The 24,121-nt window shown below is 41.5% G+C and overlaps 1 protein-coding gene across 1 annotated transcript in view; it reads right to left on the minus strand.

The window, feature by feature from the left end:
- Nucleotides 1–13,782, minus strand: part of ATP6V1C1 (ATPase H+ transporting V1 subunit C1) — a 40,082-nt gene extending 26,300 nt beyond the window's left edge. The window contains exons 1-2 of the mRNA XM_068983497.1: nt 13,660–13,782; nt 34–200 (exon numbers count right to left, since the gene is read on the minus strand). Of these exons, the coding sequence (XP_068839598.1) occupies nt 34–165 (132 nt within the window). The 5' untranslated portion in view covers nt 166–200; nt 13,660–13,782. The remainder of the gene's footprint in view (nt 1–33; nt 201–13,659) is intronic.
- Between the last annotated feature and the right edge of the window lie 10,339 nt (nt 13,783–24,121).

A 24,121-nucleotide genomic window follows, 5' to 3' on the forward strand; every position in this document is an offset into this window, starting at 1 on the left:
CACAATGAACTACTCTGCACAGCACAGGTTTACCTTTAAGTCAGGAATGTTGAACTTTGAAGAAACTGCAAGGTTGTTGTTCTTTGTAGTTGCTGCATGCAATTTCTCCCATGTTTGCTGACATGTTTTCTCCCCAGGAGCTGATATAAGCCAGAACTCAGTCATGTTGTTTACCAGATGTATCTTCCAAAATTAAGACTCTGAAATGTAAAACAAAACAAACTAAAAATACACTCACTACCACTTGTTTCTAAATTATTTCAGAGTGATAAGCACAGCGTTGCAAAACTCATTCAACATTGGCATACAATCCTAAATAAAGTCAAATTTACTTACCTGGATATAAGTCCATATAAATGGGAAACAGTGATTTATTTACAATACTAGTGCACTGGAGAAGGAAATGGCAACCCACTCCAGTATTCTTGCCTGGAGAATCCCAGGGACAGAGGAGCCTGGTGGGCTGCCGTCTATGGGGTCACACAGAGTCAGACACGACTGAAGTGACTTAGCAGCAGCAGGAAAAAGTGCTGATAAAGACCTAATACATGAAGTAAACAATTTTTAAAAAATTACCCAACATCCTAAAATGGGAGCTAGTCAAGAAGGGAGACTACCAAAAATGTCAGTCCCCAACAGTTTCAATCCCCCAAAGAAGTTGGAGAGTCATCAATTAATGGGTTTATCTCAAATTTTTAAAATAAAAAACCTAAACAGGAAGAGAAAAACCATATATAACTCTGACCTTTGAAAAAGAACTGAATCAATGCACTTCAACAGTAGCCACCAAATAAATTTGCCACATCTGGTTTAGCAAATCCTACAAGGTCAGCCAAATTCTAATCCCCAGTCAAACTAATCTCAATCCCTAGCATATACTTAATGGCCATCAACTGCTTACAAAGTTGCACACACGAAAAAATACTGCCAATCAGCCTTGTAAATCAGTCTTTTATTTAAAACATGCCTGGGAGGGGTGCAAAACATACAACACTATTGGATCTCAGTAAGAGGCTGTGGCTCTCACTTTCCAGAGTTCCATTAAGCACACAACCCTCTTCCCCAACCTCTCTCCTTCTCCCCTTTCCCCTCCCTCCCCTCTCTCTCTCTCACACACAAAAACAAAGCCCAAAGCCAAACCTCTTGGGAATGTAAGCAGGTAAGCACGAAAACACAAATATAAAAGAACTCAATATAACAGTATCATTGTTTCTACTTTAATATGCTTTCACAATAACCAACATAAACTTTCTACTACCACAGCTTGTTTTTAAACCTTTCCTGAAATTTGGAGTCTTAGATAGAAGATTAACTGTCTTACAAAGTTGTTCTGATGACAAATCAAATAATGAATGTGAAAGAACTCTGCAAATTTACATTTCCTTTAAAATGTAAGGCATGACAGTTAATTACAATGGACTTCCCTGGTGGCTCAGATGGTAAAGCGTCTGTCTACAATGCAGGAGACCTGGGTTCGATCCCTGGGTCGGGAAGATCTGCTGGTAGAAGGAAATGGCAATCCACTCCAGTGCTATTGCCTGGAAAATCCCATGGACAGAAAAGCCTGATAGGTTACAGTCCATGGTGTCACAAAGAGTCGGACACAACTGAGCGACTTCACTTCACTTCCTAATTTTAGAAGCCCATTACACGGAGAAGGCAGTGGCACCCCACTCCAGTACTCTTGCCTGGAGAATCCCATGGACGGCGGAGCCTGGTGGGCTGCAGTTCATGGGGTCACTACGAGTCGGACACGACTGAGCGACTTCACTTTCATGCATTGGAGAAGGAAATGGCAACCCACTCCAGTGTTCTTGCCTCGAGAATCCCAGAGACGGAGGAGCCTGGTAGGCTGCCATCTATGGGGTCGTACAGAGTCGGACATGACTGAAGTGAATTAGCAACAGTCATTACACAATTGAAGGTGATCATAGATGTCATTCTATATACTTGTTTTTTTTCCTAACTTCCATTTCAAGAGCATCTACCATAAACTAGGTACTGCTCTAAATGTCTTATACACTGTCATCTCAATTAATCTTCCTAACACCTCTGTAAGATACATATGATCCTTTCCATTTACCGATTAAAAAACATACTCAGAGAGATGAGACTGATAAAAATACAGATGCCGGTACTAAATCAATCTCTCAAGAATCCTACTCTAAGATGATTTTTCCAACATTACTGGAAAAAAAACAAAGCTGCACTAAGAACTATACTCTCTTAAATGGCCAACAAACTAAACAGAGCTTTTATAGTGATGGCAGGCCCAGACAAAGCACTCAGCCTGGCCAGAAAACCAGTCTTTGATGACACATTTTTACACCTCCTATCCTCGAAAAATGGCAGGTGATGGAATCAATTTTTAACGTCCTCCTTATGACACTGTTAAATTATCTAAACTGCAGTTTCTTCAAAGACTGTAACAATATGAGCTATTACAGTAGATGTCACTATCATACCACTTAGAGTTCTAGAAAATCTTTTTCAGCCAACAGGTTTTCAAAAGATTTCAAGAAATAAGAAAGAGGACCACATTTTCTCATTTATAAATAAATATTTGCCCGACTTAGTGAGTTTTCATTAGGGTTGAATGAAATAATGTCATGTTATTTCTAAATAGAACTAGAGTCCCCTCTGGCCTTCAAAGGTTGTTCCCAGTATCCCAAGTAGGAATTATCTTGTTTACTTACTATCTTATCAATGCCACTATAATGCAGTTATCACACTATTCTGCTTCATTTTTTCATAACATTTTTTCCTCTCCACCTGACTGGGAAATCCTGAAGGACCAAAATCATACCTTCTTATCTAATGCCCTGAAAGCCCAACACATGCAATTCCTGTCAATATCAGGGAGTTTATAAATGCTTGTTTTATGATAAAGTGAAATATACCAATGACTCCAATCAAAAAATCTGATTAGAGGAAAAAAAATAAGAGCCAAGAAAAATATTTAAAATTTAAACTTTTTTTTTAACTTAAGAGTCTTTCAGAAAACCTGAGAGTAACATAGACATTAAAAATTGATAAAGCTGCAAGTAACTAAGCCTTTGTCTTTCGTTATTTTAAGTGTGAATACAGAAATATAAAAAAGAGGGATTGAGAAAGAACCTCCAAGTACTTTAGGCAAAGCAATGGCCTCATTTCTTCTGTCCTCTGGTCAAAGGAAACTAACTATACAAGAGGAACCTGATGGGAAAGACAAGCTACTGAAGTATCTAAGGATAAATGTAAGAACTGCTCATGAGAAAGGCATCTGTAAGTCTTCTGCAAAATCTGTTTTTAAACAAATTCTTTATTTTTTAAACAATGCCCACTGTTATCTGGTCACTTAGACAAGTCACATAAAAATTTTTCTCTTTGAAATTTAAGTACAATTTAAGCTCAGTTCCAACAAACTAATCTCTGCAGATGAACATATGTATGTGTGTGAGGGGGAAAGGGATGGTAAAAAAATGAAATCCATGTTACAAAACATTTCTCTTTCTCTCTGAGCTGCACAGAAACAGAGTCAAACCTGTCCAAAAAGTCTGGACACTTCTACCTCTGCTGACTGCTTCAACTCACTGGTTTTTATGCCTAATTATTTCCCTTTGTTCCATCTTCTATACTGGAAGTCAGGCATTAACATAGGCAAATCACATGTTAAACAAAAGAGAAAATGATTTAAAAGGCATTCCTCAAAACTCAGATCAAGGTTTAGGTCCCTCTGTTATACGTGTATTCGGTTGCCCTCTGGGTGGTCTTTTTTATACTCAAGGTGATTCCAGTTTAGATGCTGAACACTCCCAAACTGTTAGCTCCAGCCTAGGCTCCTCTGTGCATCCAGAGCTGTACCCAACATGTCTCGACTACAAGACATTTTCACCTGAATATCTCAAAAAACAAAAACAAAAAAATATTTCTAGTCAAACTCCTAATCTCTTCCCCCAAACCCGGTCCTACCTGAGTGTTCCCTTAGCACACCTAGTACCCTGCAACACTGGACAACCATAACTGTCAAATGTCATCAAGATAGCAGCCAATACTTCTTGCGCACTTCCTATCTACCAGCACCAGTTAAAACAGTTTATATGGATTAACTCATTTAGCATGCTGGATGGACAGTAGTTATAAAAGAAGAAACCAAGGCACAGCAAATGCCTCATAAATTATGAATATATAGTAAAGTGCATTATCATGTCATATATCACGAGTGCCACATATCACATGCTTATATGCTAAGCATGAATGGGTTATATGCCCTCATAGCACCTTTTCAATATTTCCTTGACACTTTTTATTGATATCTTTCTGCCAAATAAACTGCACATTAGAGGAGGTGGAAAGCATGATAGTTTTTGCTCACAAGTGTATTCTCAGCAGCTGGCACAGAAGCTGGTATGCAAAACCTCAAAAACTATGTGTTGAATATTTCTGAATGAATACATAAGTGAAGATGAAACAAGGTAATAAAGTACCTTGCTTATAAATTGGTTAGGTCCCCTTTACTTCCTTTACATTAAAAGAAAAATCAATTTCACTGAAATATCATTTATATACAGTAAAATGTACCCATAAGAGCACAGTTAGATGAGTTTTTGACAAACACATACACCTGTGTAACCACCACCAAAACCAAGCTTAAGAACATTTCTTTCTGTCTTCCCAAACCCTTCCCTCACATGTAGGGTCAGTCAGTCCCAACCCCACTGCGGACCTTGGGCAGACGCTAACCTGTTTTGTCACACTCTAGGCTCATTGGGCCTGATCTAGAATTCCTTGGAGAAGGAAATGGCAACCCACTCCAGTATTCTTGCCTGGAGAATCCCATGGATGGAGGAGCTTGGTGGGCTACAGTCCACGGGTCGCAAAGAGTTGGACCCGACTGAGCGACTTCACTTTCACTTTCAGGCTCACTGGGCCTGATCTAGAATTCCTGTGTAAATGGAAGTCCACACTGCATTCCCTTTTGTATCTGGCTTCCTTTGCTCAGCATGGCTTTGACTGTCCATGTCCTGTGTAGCGACTCATTCTGTTTTACCTCTTAGTGTTCCGTTACATGAATGTACTATGGTTTGCAGTTCCATTCACCTGTTGATAAGACATTTGGATTGTAACCGGTTTGGGGCCACTAACAACAAAGAACATTCCTTTTTCAAGCTTTTGTGAAAATACATGTTCATTTATCTTGGATAAACATCTAGAAGTAGAATTTCTGAGTCAAATGATTAACCTATATTTAACTTTCATCAAACTTTTCCAAAGTAGATGAAGCATTTTGCATTTCACTAGCAAGATACACGGTTCCAGTTGTCTCACACGTCCACTAACACTTAGCGCTATCAGCCTTCTTAGTTTGAGCTATTCCAGTGGGTTGCAGCTCTCATTTCCATGATGGCTACGGTTCAGGATCTTTTCACCGTATCAGCCAGTTGTATATCTTCTTTGTGAAGTTTCTATTCAAATATTGTGTCCTTTTTTTTTTAATTGCATTGACCTTTCTGAGTTAGTTTTTTGTATGATCTTGGTGCAATTTCTTTGACATGTTGTGTGTGTATAAAACATGTATTCTGTGCCTTTCCTTTCCTTAATGGTGCTCTTGAGTAGAAGTTTTCAATTCTGATGCCCAGTTTATCAACTTTTTCTATGATTCACTTACCCCAGGGTCACAAGGATTTATCCTGCTTGTAGTTCAGAGAGACTCCTGAAACTGTGTTTAGAGTTTTCAACATTTCAGGACAAAATTCATTTTCTTCAAAATTTTTTCCTGCTTCTCTTTCCCTTTTCTGAGACAGATATGGCATCTATATTAAACCACCTGACACTGTCCCATAGGTCACTGAGCTTCCATTCTTTTTTTTCAACTGTTTTTCTCTCTACACTTCAGTTTAGAAACTTTCTTGCTACATCTTCTGGTTGGTTGACCTCTTCTTTACAGTTATCTGCTATTTGTCTCAAGGAGTGAATTTTTCACTCTAGATGTACTTTTCAGCCTTGTAAGTTCCGTCTTTTAAAACTTTCTTCATTATTTCCATGTTTTCTATCAAATCCCTGAGCATATCTGTAATTCACAACATTGAACTGTTGATCACTGGATTTTGTGTTAAGAATGCTGTGTTTTAATGTATGTGAACATACAGCAGACTCACTTTGCTATACAAAAGCTAACACAACTGTAAAGCAACTCTACTCCAATAAAACCTAATTTTAAAAAATTTTAAACAATGTTACGTTTTTAAAAAATTTTTTTTTTTTTTAAAAAAAGGGGGGATTCCCAGGTGGTCCAATGGTTGGGACTCCACTTTCACTCCTGAGGGGCCAGGTTCAATCCCTAATCAGGGAACTAAGATCTGCAAGACACTTGGTGCAACCAAAAAAATAAATATTAATAAAAGTATGTTGCGCTTTGTTCTGACAGTCTTAAGTTACTTAAGCTTTTAGCATGTTTCATTCAAGGCTGGTTGTTACAATGGGTTGGCCAAAAAATTATTTTGGGTTTTCTTGTAAAATCTTAAGGAAAAACCCCAAAAGAAAATTCTGGCCAGCCCAATACTTTGTTAGGTTAGGTCTAAATCTTTACTCTGGGGCTAACATAGCCCTACCAATTAAGATCTGATCTTCCTGGGATTCCTCGGGATGCCCCAGGGATTCATAAGGTATTCATAAACCCTTCAGCACCAAGAGCTCTGCCAACTGCCTAGTTTAAAGCTCTCTAGTCATTCTTTTGCTGGAATGTACCTGTGCCTGAAGCATGAGAGCAAGGTCTTTTTATCTCACTGGGAACTGCAGCCATAAAGAATCCAAAGGCCAGTTTCCAAAGGAAACGCAATGTAACCACCAGGGCACTGCACTGAGAATATGAAGACTTGGAATCTAATCCCAGTTCTGCATGTCATCGTCTGTATAAATGTCATTTGCAAAATGAGAGGATTGGATTCCCATATCCAGGATGCTTTTTTGCTCCTATATTCCATGAATCTATACTGGGTAAGACCCAGGACCCTTTTTTAAAATTTTCTTGTTAAGTCCTTCAAGTAAATCAAGATGATCAGTCAGGTTTTAGAACCAGTGTTGTAAAATAAGCATTTCCATGATTATTTAGTGAATTATACAATAATGTTACATGAAATGGCAACTGTTCCTTAATAAGATAGCTACATGTCATATCATCACTATCAAGAATCACACAGTATTGTCAGTTCTATAATGCAGGAATGATTTTTGTTCTATGGAATGTAGAAACTTTAAATATATCAACCCACTTTTCGCATGCTTTCTATTGGTGGCTTATGAACTTAAAAAATAAGTGAAAAGCAAAATGATATATGAAATCAGGTACAAAACACAACAAAATCTGGGTAAACTATTGCTTTGCTCAAGAAACACACAATTTTATTTCATTTGTGAAGGACAGAATATAGAGGATTTTAAATGCCATATATATAAATAGGTGGTTTTGTGACCACACTGTAGAGTCCTGATTCACTCCCAAAACGTCTTGAAAATTTTTTCCAGGGCTAAAAAAACTGCTCTAGGGACTTCCCCTGGAGGTCCAGTGGTTAAGACTCCACCTTCCAATGCAGGGACAGGGGTTCGAGCCCTGATTGGGGAGCTAGGGTGCCACAAGTTTTGTTTTGTTTTTAATTTAAAAAAATTGCTCTAGGTAATGGGAGGCTGTGCATGTTAAGTTGATTCAGTTGTGTCCAACTCTTTGTGACGCTGTGGACTGTGGCCTGCCAGGCTCCTCTGTCCATGGATTCTCCAGGCATGAATACTAGAGTGGGTTGCCATGCCCTCCTCCAAGGAGTAGAAAGAAAACAAGGCACATGACGAGATAAAAAAAGTCAAGCAGACTATACTGGAGGCACAAGAGAAACACTAGTCAAATTTCTTAAACACTTCTATCTTGTCTGACTGCAATCAGTATGCTTTTTTAATTATTTTTTTAAACAGTAACAAGTCTTTTTCAAAATGGAGGGAAGGAAAGAAGAAAGGAAATCCTGGGTTCAAAGCTCAGAGCCTGTTTATTTCATTACTGTATCACCCACTTCTAAGAATTTAAAGGCAGTGTATTATTTTCCAACCACAAGTGATTAGGACGTGAAATAAAAAGAGTAAAGCAGGGACTTGCCTGACAGTCCAGTGGTTAAGCCTGTGCTTCCACTGCAGGGGTCATGGATTCAGGAGCACTAAAATCCCACAGAATCCCCAAAATCCCCTACCCTAAAAGAAGAGTAAATAACAACTATCATGATAACACAAGAGGTGAGGATAATAAACTCAAAACAGCTACTAGCACTTCTTTTGTGGATGAAAGTAAGAGCCTGACCCAAGACAGGGGCAACCACAGAAAATAGAGCATCCCAATAAGTGCTCCAATATTTAACTGCTTTCAAGAAATCAACACTCAGTCTCTGAAATGCAATCACCTTTCACAGTAAATTTAAATTTCACAATGAAGACTGATGGGGGTCTACATGCAAAAAAACATCATTTTACAGTCCTTGAAAATACCAAGCTGTTCACTAAAGTGGCTTATTTCAACCTGCACAAGGAGGAATACTTCATTGTGAAATATCACACAGCCTTCCAACTGTGACACATCAACTTCAAACAGAGCTGATCACGGTGCAAAACAGCCACAATCCATCAATCCTAAAAGGTTGCTAATCCTTCCCCTGAAATTTTAATACCACACAAATAAAAGGTAAGAATAATTACCTGAATGATAACTTCTGAATGAATGAATAATTCCGAATGCTAAATTCTATCCTTCAACAAGGAAACATCTTAACTGGGATTGCTGGAGAGGCTTGCTCACAATAAAGCTTGTTTAAATAAAAGCTTCCAATAACAACAAGGAATTTTACCTCCCAAGGGAGACTTTAGTGATTTATATGTAAGTTTAAAATTGTTAGGATACACACCTTCTTTCTTAACTTTTGTGTTCTTTTGTCTTCAACTGAAACAGCACTTATAGATGGCCTGTAACCACATCAAGGAGTACCTGAACTTCATGCCATAAACATACTGAAATGTGAAAGACCTTCAGTAGATGTATTTTATTAATGGCCATCTTTTTTTTTACATCTTTGTATCTGGCTAGAAATACATTTGCAAAAGCCAAGCCTTACTTAGGCATAGATGCCATCATAAAAACAGAAACAAGCCAGAAAGATAACAACACATAACACAATGTTTAAAAAAAAAAATCTCTTGCAACTTCTGCTAAAGCAAGTTGAATCCACAGACAGGCAAGAAAGGCACTGTACCATTACTGAAAGGAATCACCAGAACCTTCGGATCACCCAGACACTTCCTCTCTGCCACAGGCAACTCAACACTGACCCAGGGACCAAACAATTCCTTCCATGCCAGGGAACTCCCTGACTCTACACTAATTGTCTCCTAAAACGTTACTTCCCTTCTCTTTCAGGTTGGTATCTGATAATAGTGACTGAATCACACCACCACATTTTTCACCAGAAGGTGTTAATATCTCTAAGAGGATGTATTCTAGCCTGAAATCCAACAAGCCAAAGACTTGAAACAAGTTCAGTTCAGTTCAGTCGCTCAGTCATGTCTGACTCTCTGCGACCCCATGAATCGCAGCACGCCAGACCTCCCTGTCCATCACCATCTCCCGGAGTTCACTCAGACTCATGTCCATCGAGTCAGTGACGCCATCCAGCCATCTCATCCTCGGTCTTCCCCTTCTCCTCCTGCCCCCAATCCCTCCCAGCATCAGAGTCTTTTCCCATGAGTCAACTCTTCACATGAGGTGGCCAAAGTACTGGAGTTTCAGCTTTAGCATCATTCCTTCCAAAGAAATCCCAGGGTTGATCTCCTTCAGAATGGAATGGTTGGATCTCCTTGCAGTCCAAGGGACTCTCAAGAGTCTTCTCCAACACCACAGTTCAAAAGCATCAATTCTTCGGCGCTCAGCCTTCTTCACAGTCCAACTCTCACATCCATACATGACCACAGGAAAAACCATAGCCTTGACTAGATGGACCTTAGTCGGCAAAGTAATGTCTCTGCTTTTGAATATACTATCTAGGTTGGTCATAACTTTTCTTCCAAGGAGTAAGCGTCTTTTAATTTCATGTTTGCTCTCCCCAATTCATCACTCAAGTAAGCTTGAGATCCTGTTTCCTGGTAATGACAACCACTTATTGAATATGCACTATGTGATCAGCACTCAACATGCTAAGCAATTCTGTACTTGATTCCTTCGAGGAAGATGGTATCACCACCCTTAGTTGCAGATGAGAGGGCAGTTAATGAAGTCTTGCCCAAGGTTACAGAGCTAGTGACTACATACATTTTACATGCAAGTTTACTAAAACACGACTCTTAACCTCTATGCCCCCAACATATAGTAGAGGGCCTGTCACTAAGAAGCACTCAGGTGTATGTTCAACAGATAAAGGATGCCATCGCAAAGGGTGTTTTACAACCAAATTGTACCTCTCTCCTCAAGGAGAAGTATGGAAATGTCTGAGATCATTTTAGGTTGTCCCAACATGGGGGGTCACTACCACCATTTAGCAGCTGGTGGCCAAACAAGAGGCAGTTCTGTCCAAAATGCCAACAACACCCATGGAGAAACACTAAACTACAGGCTTAGCTCGTTAACAACAACAAAACACTGTCATGGTTAAGTCAATCCACCTGTTAACCACCTTTATTTACAAATAATTTCCTATTCATGGATAGTTTGCATAAAGTATCTTAAAAGATACATCAACCTCTTTCTATAAAATACCATTTTTACATTTGTCTAGCATTTTATTTTCAAATACAGAGCTAAGGTTGCATCTTCTGGTCTATAATGGGACCAAGGCACCTCTCCTCCACTGCCCTAAGGACTCCTCTTGGAACTCAATAAATATACAGATTTGCTACACCTGTGGAACAGAATTTTGCTTCATTATTAAGAATAGAGTTTGAATTTTCTAGTTCCAAGTATCACTCATGTCGAAAAGAAAATTTAGATTGCCTGGTTTCACTGCTTGAGCTGTCTTTCCAAGAGCACCATGCTAATGGTTTCTACTATGTCTTTAAAATATCAGTGAAATGTGACCTGAACATGAATTAGATTGTAAATAAAAAGGTATAAAGTTGCACAGCCAAAGAGTGAAAAGGTTTACTCTGGCAGACAGATTAGAACACGTACAAAAACAAAATTCAACTAAGAGGTATGTATTTCCATTGGGTCACAAAGAGTCAGACATGACTGAGGGACTGAACACATACACACATTTGGTGCAAACTGTAGTTACCCCTAAGCAGTACAGTTCAGTTCAGTCACTCCAGTCGTGTCCGACTCTCTGCAACCCCATGAATCACAGCACGCCAGGCCTCCCTGTCCATCACCAACTCCCGGAGTTCACTCAGATTCAAGTTCATCGCGTCAGTGATGCCATCCAGCTATCTCATCCTCTGTTGTCCCCTTCTCCTCCTGGCCCCAATCCCTCCCAGCATCAGTCTTTTCCAATGAGTCAACTCCTCGCATCAGGTGGCCAACGTACTGGAGTTTCAGCTTTAGCATCATTCCTTCCAAAGAAATCCCAGGGTTGATCTCCTTGCAGTCCAAGGGACTCTCAAGAGTCTTCTCCAACACCACAGTTCAAGAGCATCAATTCTTCGGCGCTCAGCTTTCTTCACAATCCAACTCTCACATCCATACATGACCAAGCAGACTCAAGCTCAAAAGGAATACTGATCACTTAGGGACTGGTGGACCGCAAGGAGACCCTTTGGCAAAGGTTTATTTTGGCATTCCAGCTTTGCTCTTTGGCCAATGCAATTATTTACAAAGTTGTGGAAATAATCAGAGAATCCGACTTTTGAAGCCCAAATGTTTCTTTTTAGGTAGAGAGAACTAATGTAAATAAGGCTCCGAAGACTGACAACAAATAATAAAAGCGATCATTTACTGCCCAGTTCTATACACGGACCATCTAGCTCACAGCATTTACTTTAGTCAGATCCCGAGTACTGTTTCCTTAGATTTTATCTAGTCCCTGCAAGATACACCGGGGAGAGAAAAAGATCCGGGGGTTCTGAGACATAAACCCGAGGCTCCCTCTTGAGCACAATTTGAGACGTGCTGGTTGCCAGAGAACCGTGATTGACAAGCTGAGCACCTTGTGCCCACCCTGCTGCTTATTATCTCCTCCAGCTGAACTGTAAACTGAACAGCTTCACCCAAACTAACTAAAAAGCGGTTTTTAAAGCACTGACCACTGCTGCAGAATCCCTTTGAAGCTGTCCTACTCAAGTTTCACCGAAAGTGCTGAATCAAAAGAAAGAATGCACTAGGAGAAACTCACCCTTCTCTCTAGAGAGGCTGTGGTTAAGTACTGGGCAGGTAATTGGCAGTCAGAAGACAGTAAAAGTTACGCTAGACTTAAAACACATCATTTGATCTGTTTCTAGATCCAAGAGTCTATCTAGATAGGTCCCAGTCTACACGATGAATGGCACTTTTATCTACTTCCTCTCAAAGACCTGTGAGAACAAAACAAACAAGAAAGGGGCTTCCTGGACGGCCCAGCGGTGAAGGATCTGACTCGCAATGCAGGCGACATGGGTTCGATCCCCGGCCAGGAAGATCCCACATGCCTCAGGACAACTAAACCAAGACTACTGAGCCAGCGCGCTAGAGTCTGTGCTTCACAAAAAAGCACACAGCTTGAGAAACCTGCACACCACAGCTAGGGAGTATCCCCCCCCGCGGCAACTGGAGAAAGCCGGCTCACAACAAGGAAGACCCAGGGCAGTAAAAAACACAATAATTAAAAAAAAACAAAAAACGTAATTCCTGTGACTGTTGTTCAATAAAAGGTATTCGGGAGTAGAGTACCAAAGGATAAGTTCGGAAGGCCGAAACAGATCTTCACAAAGGAGTCTCCCCAACCCCCAAATGATCCAACATCTCCTGTGTAGTTCAGGGCTGTTTGCGGTGGGCGGGGGGGAGGTAGTTACAATGACCCTCAGTGAGGGGTGCAAACACAATCTAATCTTTTCTCCCTTTGCTCTTCTGTTTCTAGGGGATTCAATTTGCCTGTGTGACTCTCTCCTTCAGTTCCTTTTCACGGTTTCTTGCCTACTCTTCCCCCATTCTAATTTAAAAAAAAACAAAAACCACGGTCTGAGTTCTCTGGAATCCTGGTTTTTCCCCGTCACAGGGACCCTGCGTCCTCGGTGAGGGTCTCCTAGACCCTCTAAACTGCCATCACCTTATTCGCAAGCACATACGCCCAGGGGAGACTGTCCCGCTCGCTGTGACCTCACACACACCACCCCGGATCCTCATCTGGGCCACTGTTACCTTTCGTCTCCCTGAGCGAGGATTCGCTGTGACCCTTACCCCAACCCAAGGAGAAACGCCTCAGACCCGCAGTGTTTATGCCTGCCTCTGCCACAGAACAGTCCCTAGGGCCCTTTCTCTTTTCCCCTCCTTCCCTTCCCCTTAAGAGACAGAACCCAGGCCCACGGCGGCGACAAACTCGCGCTAAGAAACCAGACACGGCCGCCCAGCCGGCGGCTCCAACGCCACAGTCTCGGCCCCCGCGCCCGCCCCCATCCCTCCCAAGAGGCGACCGCAGCGCGAGCTTCGGCCCGGCCGGGGTTTCCGAGGCGGGGTAGCCATCGCTCACTGACCCACGGAAGTGTCAAACGAGGACGTGGCTGCAGTAACAGGCAGAGAGGTGGACAGCCTGGCAGGCGTTAACGGCTCAGCGCTCCATCCCTCCCCGACCTAAGCTCCGGCCTCACAGCTTCCTCGACCCCGGCGCCTATGGAGCAAGTCACGTGCCAGCCGGGACAGTCAGCTGACCGCGGCGCGCGCCGCCCCGCCTACGTGCGCCGCTCCGCCTATGCGCGCGCCACTGCGCAGCCGCCGGGGCCGAGCCCACGGAAGAGGGGCGGGGCTGGGAGGCTCCCGGAGAGTCTGAGCAGGGGGAGCTCTTCCGGGGTGGGTGGGGTTTCTGCTTCTGGAGGTCCGCCCGAGTCCCGTCCGCAACCTGGGAATTTCATCACTGCCATCATTAGGGTTACCCCACTTCTTTTCACGTTTCTGCGGCTTGGAATTTGCCTCCAGACCTCTCCACTCAGGATTTTGTTTGGACAGCTCGGTTTTCTGAGTAATACCCTTAGGAGTTCCCTTCAGCCTCTGATTCACCTTTTCTTTCTAGTCCACTTCGAGTTAATTCCATACGTGTCCTTGGAGCATTTACTATGCGCTCGTCATTGTGCTCATTTTCTTAGGATTGTCTACCGGCGTGAATCACTCCTTGCAGAAGAGAGCTTGTAATCTAGTTCGGGCGTCTGTTGTGGGGCATGTGATAAACATCCGATGGTTGGAACCACAGTAGATAAAAATGAAAACCAAACAAGATTACAGGGCAGAGGCACGGACAGGAGAAATCATATCCTTTGGGAGAAAAAGATAGCAACCCGCTCTCCTGAGCCGTGCATATTTCATTAGCTTAGGAAGGTAGGTGGTATTATTCTGGTTCAGAACATAGTTTAGAAACGTTCAGTTCAGCTCAGTCGTGTCCGACTCTTTGCTACCCCATAAATTGCAGCACGCCAGGCCTCACTGTCCATCACCAACTCCCGGAGTTCACTCAAACTCATGTCCATCGAGTCGCTGATGCTATCCAGCCATCTCATACTCTGTGGTCCCCTTCTCTTCCTGCCCCTAATCCCTCCCAGCATTAGAGTCTTTTCCAATGAGTCAGCTCTTTGCATGAGGTGGCCAAAGTACTGGAGTTTCAGCTTCAGCGTCATTCCTTCCAAAGAACACCCAGGACTGATCTCCTTTAGAATGGACTAGTTGGATCTCCTTGCAGTCCATGGGACTCTCAAGAGTCGTCTCCAACACCATAGTTCAAAAGCATCAATTCTTTGGCGCTCAGCTTTCTTTACAGTCCAACTCTCACATCCATACATGACCACAGGAAAAACCATAGCCTTGACTAGATGGACTTTTGTTGGCAAAATAATGTCTCTGCTTTTGAATATGCTATCTAGGTTGATCATAACTTTCCTTCCAGGGAGCAAGCCTCTTTTAATTTCATGGCTGCAATCACCATCTGCAGTGATTTTGGAGCCCAAAAAAATAAAGTCTGACACTGTTTCCACTGTTTCCCCATCTATTTCCCATGAAGTGATGGGACCAGATGCCATGATCTTAGTTTTCTGAATGTTGAGCTTTAAGACAACTGTTTCACTCTCCTCTTTCACTTTCATCAAGAGGCTTTTTAGTTTCTCTTCACTTCTTGCCATAAGGGTGGTGTCATCTGCATATCTGAGGTTACTGATATTTCTCCCGGCAATCTTGATTCCAGCTTGTGCTTCTTCCAGCCCAGCGTTTCTCATGATGTACTCTGCATAGAAGTTAAATAAGCAGGGTGACAATATACAGCCTTGACGTACTCCTTTTCCTATTTGGAACCAGTCTGTTGTTCCATGTCCAGTTCTAACTGTTGCTTCCTGACCTGCATATATTCCCATTTCCTTCAGAATTTTCCACAGTTTATTGTGATCCACACAGTGAAAGGCTTTGGCATAGTCGATAAAGCAGAAATAGATGTTTTTCTGGAACTCTCTTCCTTTTTCCATGATCCAGCGGATGTTGGCAGTTTTATCTCTGGTTCTTCTGCCTTTTCTAAAACCAGCTTGAACATCTGGAAGTTCACAGTTCACATATTGCTGAAGCCTGGCTTGGGGAATCTTGAGCATTACTTTACTAGCATGTGAGATGAGTGCAATTGTGTGGTAGTTTGAACCTTCTTTGGCATTGCCTTTCTTTGGGATTGGAATGAAAACTGACCTTTTCCAGTCCTGTGGCCCCCGCTGAGTTTTCCAAATTTGCTGGCATATTGAGTGCAACACTCACAGCATCATCTTTCAGGATAGCTCCACTGGAATTCCATCACCTCCACTAGCTTTGTTCATAGTGATGCTTTCTAAGGCCCACTTGACTTCGAGTTCCAGGATGTCTGGCTCTAGGTGAATGATCACACCTAATTGTGATTATCTGGGTCATGAAGATCTTTTTTGTACAGTTCTTCCATGTATTCTTGCCACCTCTTCTTAACATCTGCTTCTGTTAGGTCCATACCATTTCTGTCCTTTATCAAGCCCATCTTTGCATGAAATGTTAGAGAACTTTTTAATTCAGTTTTTGATTTTGATTCCTATTGTGCGATTCACTTCAAATACTTTCCCCACTTAGTTTCATTGAAACATTATATCTTTTTCCCTTGAAGAAATTATCAGGAAAAAACAAATCCTCTCTATGCATAAAAAATAAAAAACTTTTTTATTTTTTAATTCAGTATTTTTATATTAGGGAAGGTGAAGAGCTAGAGATCACAGAGCTGTTTAGCACAAGGGAATAGACATATCTGGTTTTCAGTCCTGGCTCTGCTGCTGATTAGCTGTGTGACCCCAGGCCTGTGAATTTCAGCTTCTTCACCTATAAACTGGTGGCAATAATATATATGTGATAGGGGTGTTGTAAGGCTTAAATGAAGTGTAGTGTCTGGCACATTGAAAATGCCTAGTGAAGGTTTGCTGTTATTACTATGTATTACATAGGACCCAGGTTTTCTGACCTATTTTATGCCAGATAAAATTACAGGCTGTTGTGTCCATGCAGAAATTCACCACAGAATTTCTTAGAGCCTTAGTAATACATCTGAATAAAAAGTAACAACCAACCAATGAAGCTATCATCAACCTAATGTTTTTCACTAATTTTGGATGCTGTTCAGGCAATTCCAACAACTGGTTCTGTAACACAGCTTTGGAAACTCGTCAGAAATTCCAAGGGCTTTATCTGGCATCATAACGTGCGCCCAGAGGCCATGTTCTGGTAGCTCTGTCTGTCTAATACAACTTTCTTTGGTGGTGAAAATGCTAATCTGTGCTTCCCATATTGTGTCCACTAGACTGAAGTGGCTCTTGAGCACTTGCGATGTGGCTATTGTGACTGAAGAACTGAGTTTTACAATTTATTTCACTTTCATTAATTAAAACTTAAATACCCACCAATGAGACTAGTGACAGCTGCTTTGGGCAATGAAAATTAGGGTCTGCATTTGAAACCTTTTGGTTTCTTTATGCTTATGTGTGGCCCTGAAACAGAATTCTCATGCCTGTTTCTTAATTTTTAAAATCAAGTGCATCTATTTCTGATGTCTGGACACTTTGCAGTGTTTTAAGCGTCATGTTATACTTGAGAGGTAGTATAAAGCATTGTTCAATAAATGTGAGCTCCAGTTATCATCAGACCTAGCATGTCTCATTTAAAAATCTAGCAAACATGTTTAAAATAATCAGGACATGCTTGCTTTCTAATGGCTTCTGATAGGAAGTGAATGTGTTTTGCAAAGAGTGGGGATGCTTGCTTTTCCTTACTGTGCATAGGAACATCATAAGTATCTAAGTATGTATAGCAGGCATGACACGCATTTTCCTGCATTTCCACATACCTAAAGCAACTTCTAAGCTTAAAGCACTGAAAAAAATGCATAGAGAAGATTTCTTTTTTTCCTCATAGTTTTTTCAAGGGAAAAAGATAAATGTTTCAATGAAACTAAGTGGGGAAAGCATTTGAAATTAATTGCAAAATAGGAATCAAAATAATTTTTCACAGGAGAGTGAAAAAGCTGGCTTAAAACTCAGCATTCAGAAAACTAAGATCATGGTATCTGGTCCCATCACTTCATGGCAAATAGATGGGGAAACAATGGAAACAGTGACAGACTCTATTTTCTTGGACTCCAAAATCACTGCAGGTGTGACTGCAGCCATGCAATTAAAAGACACTTGCTCCTAGGAAGAAAAGCTATGACCAACCTAGACAGCATATTAAAAAGCAGAGGCATTACTTTGCCGACAAAGATTTGTATAGTCAAAGCTATAGTTTTTCTGGTAGTAATGTAGGAATGTGAGAGTTGGACCATAAAGAAGGCTGAGCATCAAGGAACTAATGTTTTTGAACTATGTTGTTGGAGAAGACTCTTGAGAGTTCCTTGGACTGCAGGGAGATCAAACCATTCAATCCTAAAGAAAATCAATCCTGAATATTTATTGGAAGGACTGATGCTGAAGTTGAAGCTCCAATACTTTGGCCACCTGATGTGAAGAACTAACTCATTATAAAAGACCCTGATCCTGGGAAAGACTGATGGCAGGAGGAGAAGGGGACAACAAAGGATGAGGTAGTTGGATAGCATTGAACACCGACTCAATGGACATGAGTTTGAGTGAACTCCTGGAGTTGGTGATGGACAGGGAGGCCTGGCATTCTGCAGTCCATGGGGTCGCAAAGAGTCCGACATGACCAAGCGACTGAACTGAATTGAACTGAAGTCAGGAGGAGAAGGGGATGACAGAGGATGAGATGGTTGTATGGAATCACCAACTCAATGAACATGGGTTCAAGCAAGCTCTGGGAGATGATGAAGGACAGGGAAGCCTGGCAGGCTGCAGTCTATGGGGTTGCAAAGAGTCGGATATGACTAAGCGACTGAACAACAACTGTGATATATTGAAAGGTGGCACTGATATTCCTCTTAGAAAAGGAAGTGTCCTTGTTTAGGAAAATACTTAGATAAACTAGCAGAGTTGAAGATAAGCTGAGCTTGGCTACATGGAGACAAACAAAAGCCATGTCTAAACTAGTTTCCAATTGAGATTGGAAAGGAAGGGAAACAGGAGGAGCAGGTGAAGGCATGCAAGGAATGCATACAACACAGGGAACAGAGAAGAAAGAAAGCAACATGATAAAGAACTTGTGAAATTAGGTCTGCTTGGAATGCCATTTGAGATCACTTTAATTGCTATAATGTAAATTCATTGCCATCTGCTCATACCTTTAATGAACTCAAATGCTTTCATGAACTGTTTTTTTTTTTTTTGGTGAAAATTTATGGTATCCAGTTTATATTATGTAAAGTGCACAGACAAATTAATAAGAACAATAATAAGATCCTAACTGGGAAATGAGCAAAAAGCACAAAAAATTGAGATAAAAGGAAATACCACTGGCTGAAGTAAAACATATGGAGAAATGCACACTCTTACTAGTGCTCAAAGATATAGGTAAGATAACATACATACAAATATTTATCAAAATAAATAATATATAAAAGTAAATGGGAATAATAACTTACATTAGCAAAAATAGGAATATATACATAATAGCCAATGCTGGTGAGAATATGATAAGACAGAATCTCTTATACTGCTAGTGGTTCTGTAAACTGGTACAGTTTTTATGGTCAGCAATTTGACAGTATAGATGAGAAGCCTTAAAAATGCTCATTCTATTTTCATCCATATAAGGATGGAAATAATGGGAAAAGATAGGAAAATATTTATGTAAAATATGTTCATTACATCATCATATCTGTTTTCATCATCAACATTAAAGATTTAGTTGAATTAAGCCTACTCTGAAGGTAAAGCATTGAAAATTATTTGATACGTCTGGAATTTTTAGAGTTTAATGCTCAGGTGAATGAATAGGATAGGCTAAGGCATTCCCTGATGGTCCAATGATTAGGACTCTGTGCTCTCACTGACGAGGGCCTGGGTTCAATCCCTGAGCAGGGAACTAAGATCCCCCACAAGCTGCAGAGCATAGCCAATAATAATAATAAGATACACTAGACCAGTGGTTCTCAACTAGGGGATGTTTGGCAATGTCTGGAGATGTTTTTGTTTGTCATAGCCTGTGGGGAATGAGATGCTACTGGTATCTAGTAAAATCAGGGCAAAAGTCATAGATTCTGCTAAACATCCTACAATGTTTAGGACAGCCCCACAACAAAGAATCATCTGATCCAAAATGTCAGTAGTCCTGAGGCAGAGAACCCTAGTACTAGACCCGGGAGATTCTCAGAGTCCCAATTTCTTGACAAACAATGTATGTTCCTGCAGTTCTTCATGACGTGGAAGCAACTTAATGTCCATTGACAGGTGAATGGATAAAGATCATGTCGTATTCAGTGGAATATTGCTGCTGCTAAATCACTTCAGACATGTCTGACTCTGTGCAACCCCATAGATGGCAGCCCGCCAGGCTCCCCCGTCCCTGGGGTTCTCCAGGCAAGAACACTGGAGTGGGTTGCCATTTCCTTCTCCAGTGCATGAAAGTGAAAGGTGAAAGTGAAGTCGCTCAGTCATGTCCGACTCTTAGCGACCCCATGGACTGCAGCCTACCAGGCTCCTCCGTCCATAGGATTTTCCAGGCAAGAATACTGGAGTGGGGTGCCATTGCCTTCTCCTCAGTGGAATATTACTTAGGCATAAAAAAGAATGAAATGATGCCATTTGCAGCCACAAGGATGGACCTAGAGATAATCATACTAAATGAAGTAAGTCAGACAAAGACAAATATATTATGTTGCTTATATGTGGAATTCTAAAAAAAAAACAAGTGAACTTACATACAAAACAAATAGATATACAGACATAAAAACAAACATAGTTACCAAAGGAGGAGGGGGTAAGGGATAAATTTTAGAAGATTCAGATTAATATATATACATTACAATACATAAAATAGATAACTGACAAAGAACTATTCTATAGCATAGGGAAATATACTTGATATTTTGTAATAACCTTTAAGAGAAAGAATCTGAAAAAATATATATGTGCATATATATATGTAAGGATATATATATGCATATATATAAGTGAATCAGTTTGTTGTATACCTGAAACCAACACAGCATTTTAAATCAACTATATGTCAATAGATAAATAAGACTTTTTAAAAATCCTCTGTCTCTGACCCAGGGATTTTGTGTCCACTACCAGCATCCCATGAAATCGTGACAGGCCAGGCTAACTTGTGGGGTAAAATCTCAAACCCTTCCCAGTTCTTGATAATGTTGGTGACAAGGATGGGATATATCAAAGATAGAGTTTTTTGGAAAACAAAGGATGAGCATCGCATAGGTCAATTAATGGAATTTGCAAGAAGTCCATGGAAATTGATAGTAAACCCAATTGTACAGTTTCTGGGAATCAGTTGTAGGCTAGATTGTATGGTCTGCTGAGCAATAAATGATCTTCTGCTTAATTGCCTGTGTTAGTCACTCAGTTGCGCCTGACTCTTTGCAACCCCATGGACTGTCACTCACAAGGCTCCCCTGTCCATGGAATTCTCCAGGCAAGAATGCTGGCGTGGTTTGCCATGCTCTCCTCCAGGGGAATCTTCCCGACCCAGGGATCTAACCTAGGTCTCCTGCATTGCAGGAAGATTCTTTACTGTCTGAGCCACCAGGGATCGAATTGTAATTGCCTGTAAATGAGGAAAACTTGAGAAATGGTTGCAGGCTATGTCATCTCAAAGACCCCAAATGTGGTCATAGTTGCTATAGTATTCTCTTCCTACATTTCTGGCACTTAGTCTCAGGTCCGCCCTTTGTAATGACTGGTACTAATATTTGTCCAGGATAGGCAGAAGTTTCCCCAGCCTGTCAAACAACAATGATAGAGAGCATATGGATAGTGACCATTTGGTTCAATACACTGCTCATCAACTCTCTCTACAGTGGCTCATGGGCCAAAGTGGGAACATCATCAAGTCACTGTAAGTTTATAAAATGCCTTCTCTCTCGTGCCTGACCCAGAGATGAAAGGTCTGGGTAAGAGGAGGGAACAACTGGGAAGAGGCAAAGGTACAGTTACTGGAATAGGACACACAGTACATGTGATGACGAAAGGAGAACAGCAACCCACCACCTTTGCAAATAACACCTTATACCTCAGCAGGTCATCCAGGGTGGGTGGGCAAGAACCCTTAGGACCTTTGTCCTTTGGAATTGTCCCTGGAGCCTTCTTTCGGAATGAAAACATCTTAGCATGGTTCTGCTAAACTCTTGGAAGCACGGTGATTTAAATCACTGCTGGCTGGGTCTGCCATCCCCTGCCAGATGGCTCTGAACACAGTTTGAAGTTTGACCCCCATTTGGCTTAACTTATCCAAAACATCCATCTGAAATAGCAAGGGGTGTCCCAACTCCTACACCTCCCACACAAAACCCCTGTCCACACCTCTAGATGTCTTCCCCAACCCCATTCCACAGCCATTGCTCAGTCATTCCTTGGGGTGGAAAAAATGCCACCCGCCTGGTGACATGGACAAACAGCAGAGTTTAGTCTGACTGCAATCAGGCAATTCCTCCATAAACAAAGGCCAGACCTGATTATTCAAAGCAACCTGAGAAGGCCAAGATTTAACAGCTGATGGAGAGGCCGTGTTGCTGATACTGCCAACCGGTGTCCTTGGAACAGTGGAGGTCTGACTGGAGGGGAGCCGCCAATAGTAAGCCAGTGCCAACCTGTGCATTCCCGGGACTATCGCTTGCATGGAAACCAAGCGTTATCTTGACTTCCTCCCCCAAACACGGGGACTTGCACCTTACAGGCGATAATAAGACACCTTCAAGTATTTAAGGAAATACCACTAGCAGACCACATAGCCCTCAAATAACTGAGAGCCCTCAGTGAAGCTTCCTTGGACTTCCCTGGAAGAGCTTCCCAAAGGGATAACTGACTCATGATTTATGCACAATCTGTGGCCAATTATTCCTCCAGTGGAAGTCATCCAATTAGAAAAAAACAGTACAAAACTTGTCTCTGACTCAGATTACTGGTCAGGGATATTATAGACGGTAGAATTGCTTTAAACTTCTTCCTCTTGTGCCATGGCAGAGTCTATAAGATCGCTTCTAGGCTTGCTAATAAATCCTGCCATGCTTATATTAATGCCTTGGGCCAAGGGGAGAGATAAATAGAGAAACTTATGGAGAGAGCCCCATGACTTTTCTTAACTAAGACCCTGGTAGTTTGGGGGATTTGTTCAATGGTTTGATTCTAAGACCCTGGGGGTTATAACTGAGGACAGTACTACAGGAAGGCCTCCTCGTGATGCTAGATTCCTGATCACAGTAACCTTACTAAGATGCTGTATGAGACAAATTGAACAGATTTGTTGCCCAATCTCTGTCAGTTAATCAGAGCAGCTAATGGAGTGGCTATTTATGGGAAAAATTCACCAGAAACCAAGATGGTGTAGAAACAATGGGTGGGTATTGCTGAGAGACAATGCTTCATGGATTCCTCACATTTCTGCTGTTTGTCTGGATTCTCTTTTCAAGAGTGTTTGTATAACAAACAGTGTCAGAAAGTAGAGATATTAATAGTAGCCCCACCCTCCAGAGCAAAGGCAAAGTAAGCAATTTATTTTAGAATAGTTTTAGATTGACAGAAAGGTGGTAACGATAGCAGAGAATTCCTATAAGCCCCACATTCAGTTTTCACTATGGTCATCATCGTTTACTGTTATTGGTGGTTTAGTTACTCGGTCGTGTCCGACTCTTGCAACCCCATATGTATCCTGGCAGGCTCCTCTGTCCATGGGTTTTCCCAGCCAAGAATACTGGAGTGGGTTGCCATTTCCTTCTCCAGAGGATCTTCCCTGGTACATTTGTCTAGGTAAGCTTTCATACTGTCTAGTCTGAGAGATATGGGTTCTCTAAGTTCAGGATCCTCTCTGTGATGGAACCCTCTGTGTGTTCGGGCATCCAGCTCTGTCTGTCCACATCCATCCTGTAGGAATTGAGGCAGGGGAACTGACATGCATATGAGTATGCTCGTGCCACTTACTGTGTGGGGAGTAATAAGGTCCTTTTTCACTAACCTAAGAGATTTGTGTCTTATGTCAGCATCCATGAAAATATGGCAGGCTACCTTGTTAGCTTGCAAACCAGGGTGAAATCCCAAACCCCTCACGTTTTTGACCACCCCCTCTGCCCTCCACCAACTCAACTCCTCGAATATGTGGCACAGCTTCCTGTTTGATAAATATATGTTGAACTGAACTAAAATGGGCTAATGATTTATTCAAACAATTGTGTAAGATACATTTGCAGTCAGAGGTCAGGCTGGTATCTGCAGAGAACGTGGTCAGATCAGTCAGTCTTTGTCTATTAATTGAAGGAAAATGGAAGATACTCTACAGGCGCAGGGAAGTAAGTCAATTCTAAGGGTAAATGGGAGAGAAAGCGGACTGTCGGGAGAATTGAACGGG

Source organism: Capricornis sumatraensis, chromosome 11 (genome assembly GCF_032405125.1).
Source record: "Capricornis sumatraensis isolate serow.1 chromosome 11, serow.2, whole genome shotgun sequence".
NCBI lineage: Eukaryota > Metazoa > Chordata > Mammalia > Artiodactyla > Bovidae > Capricornis > Capricornis sumatraensis.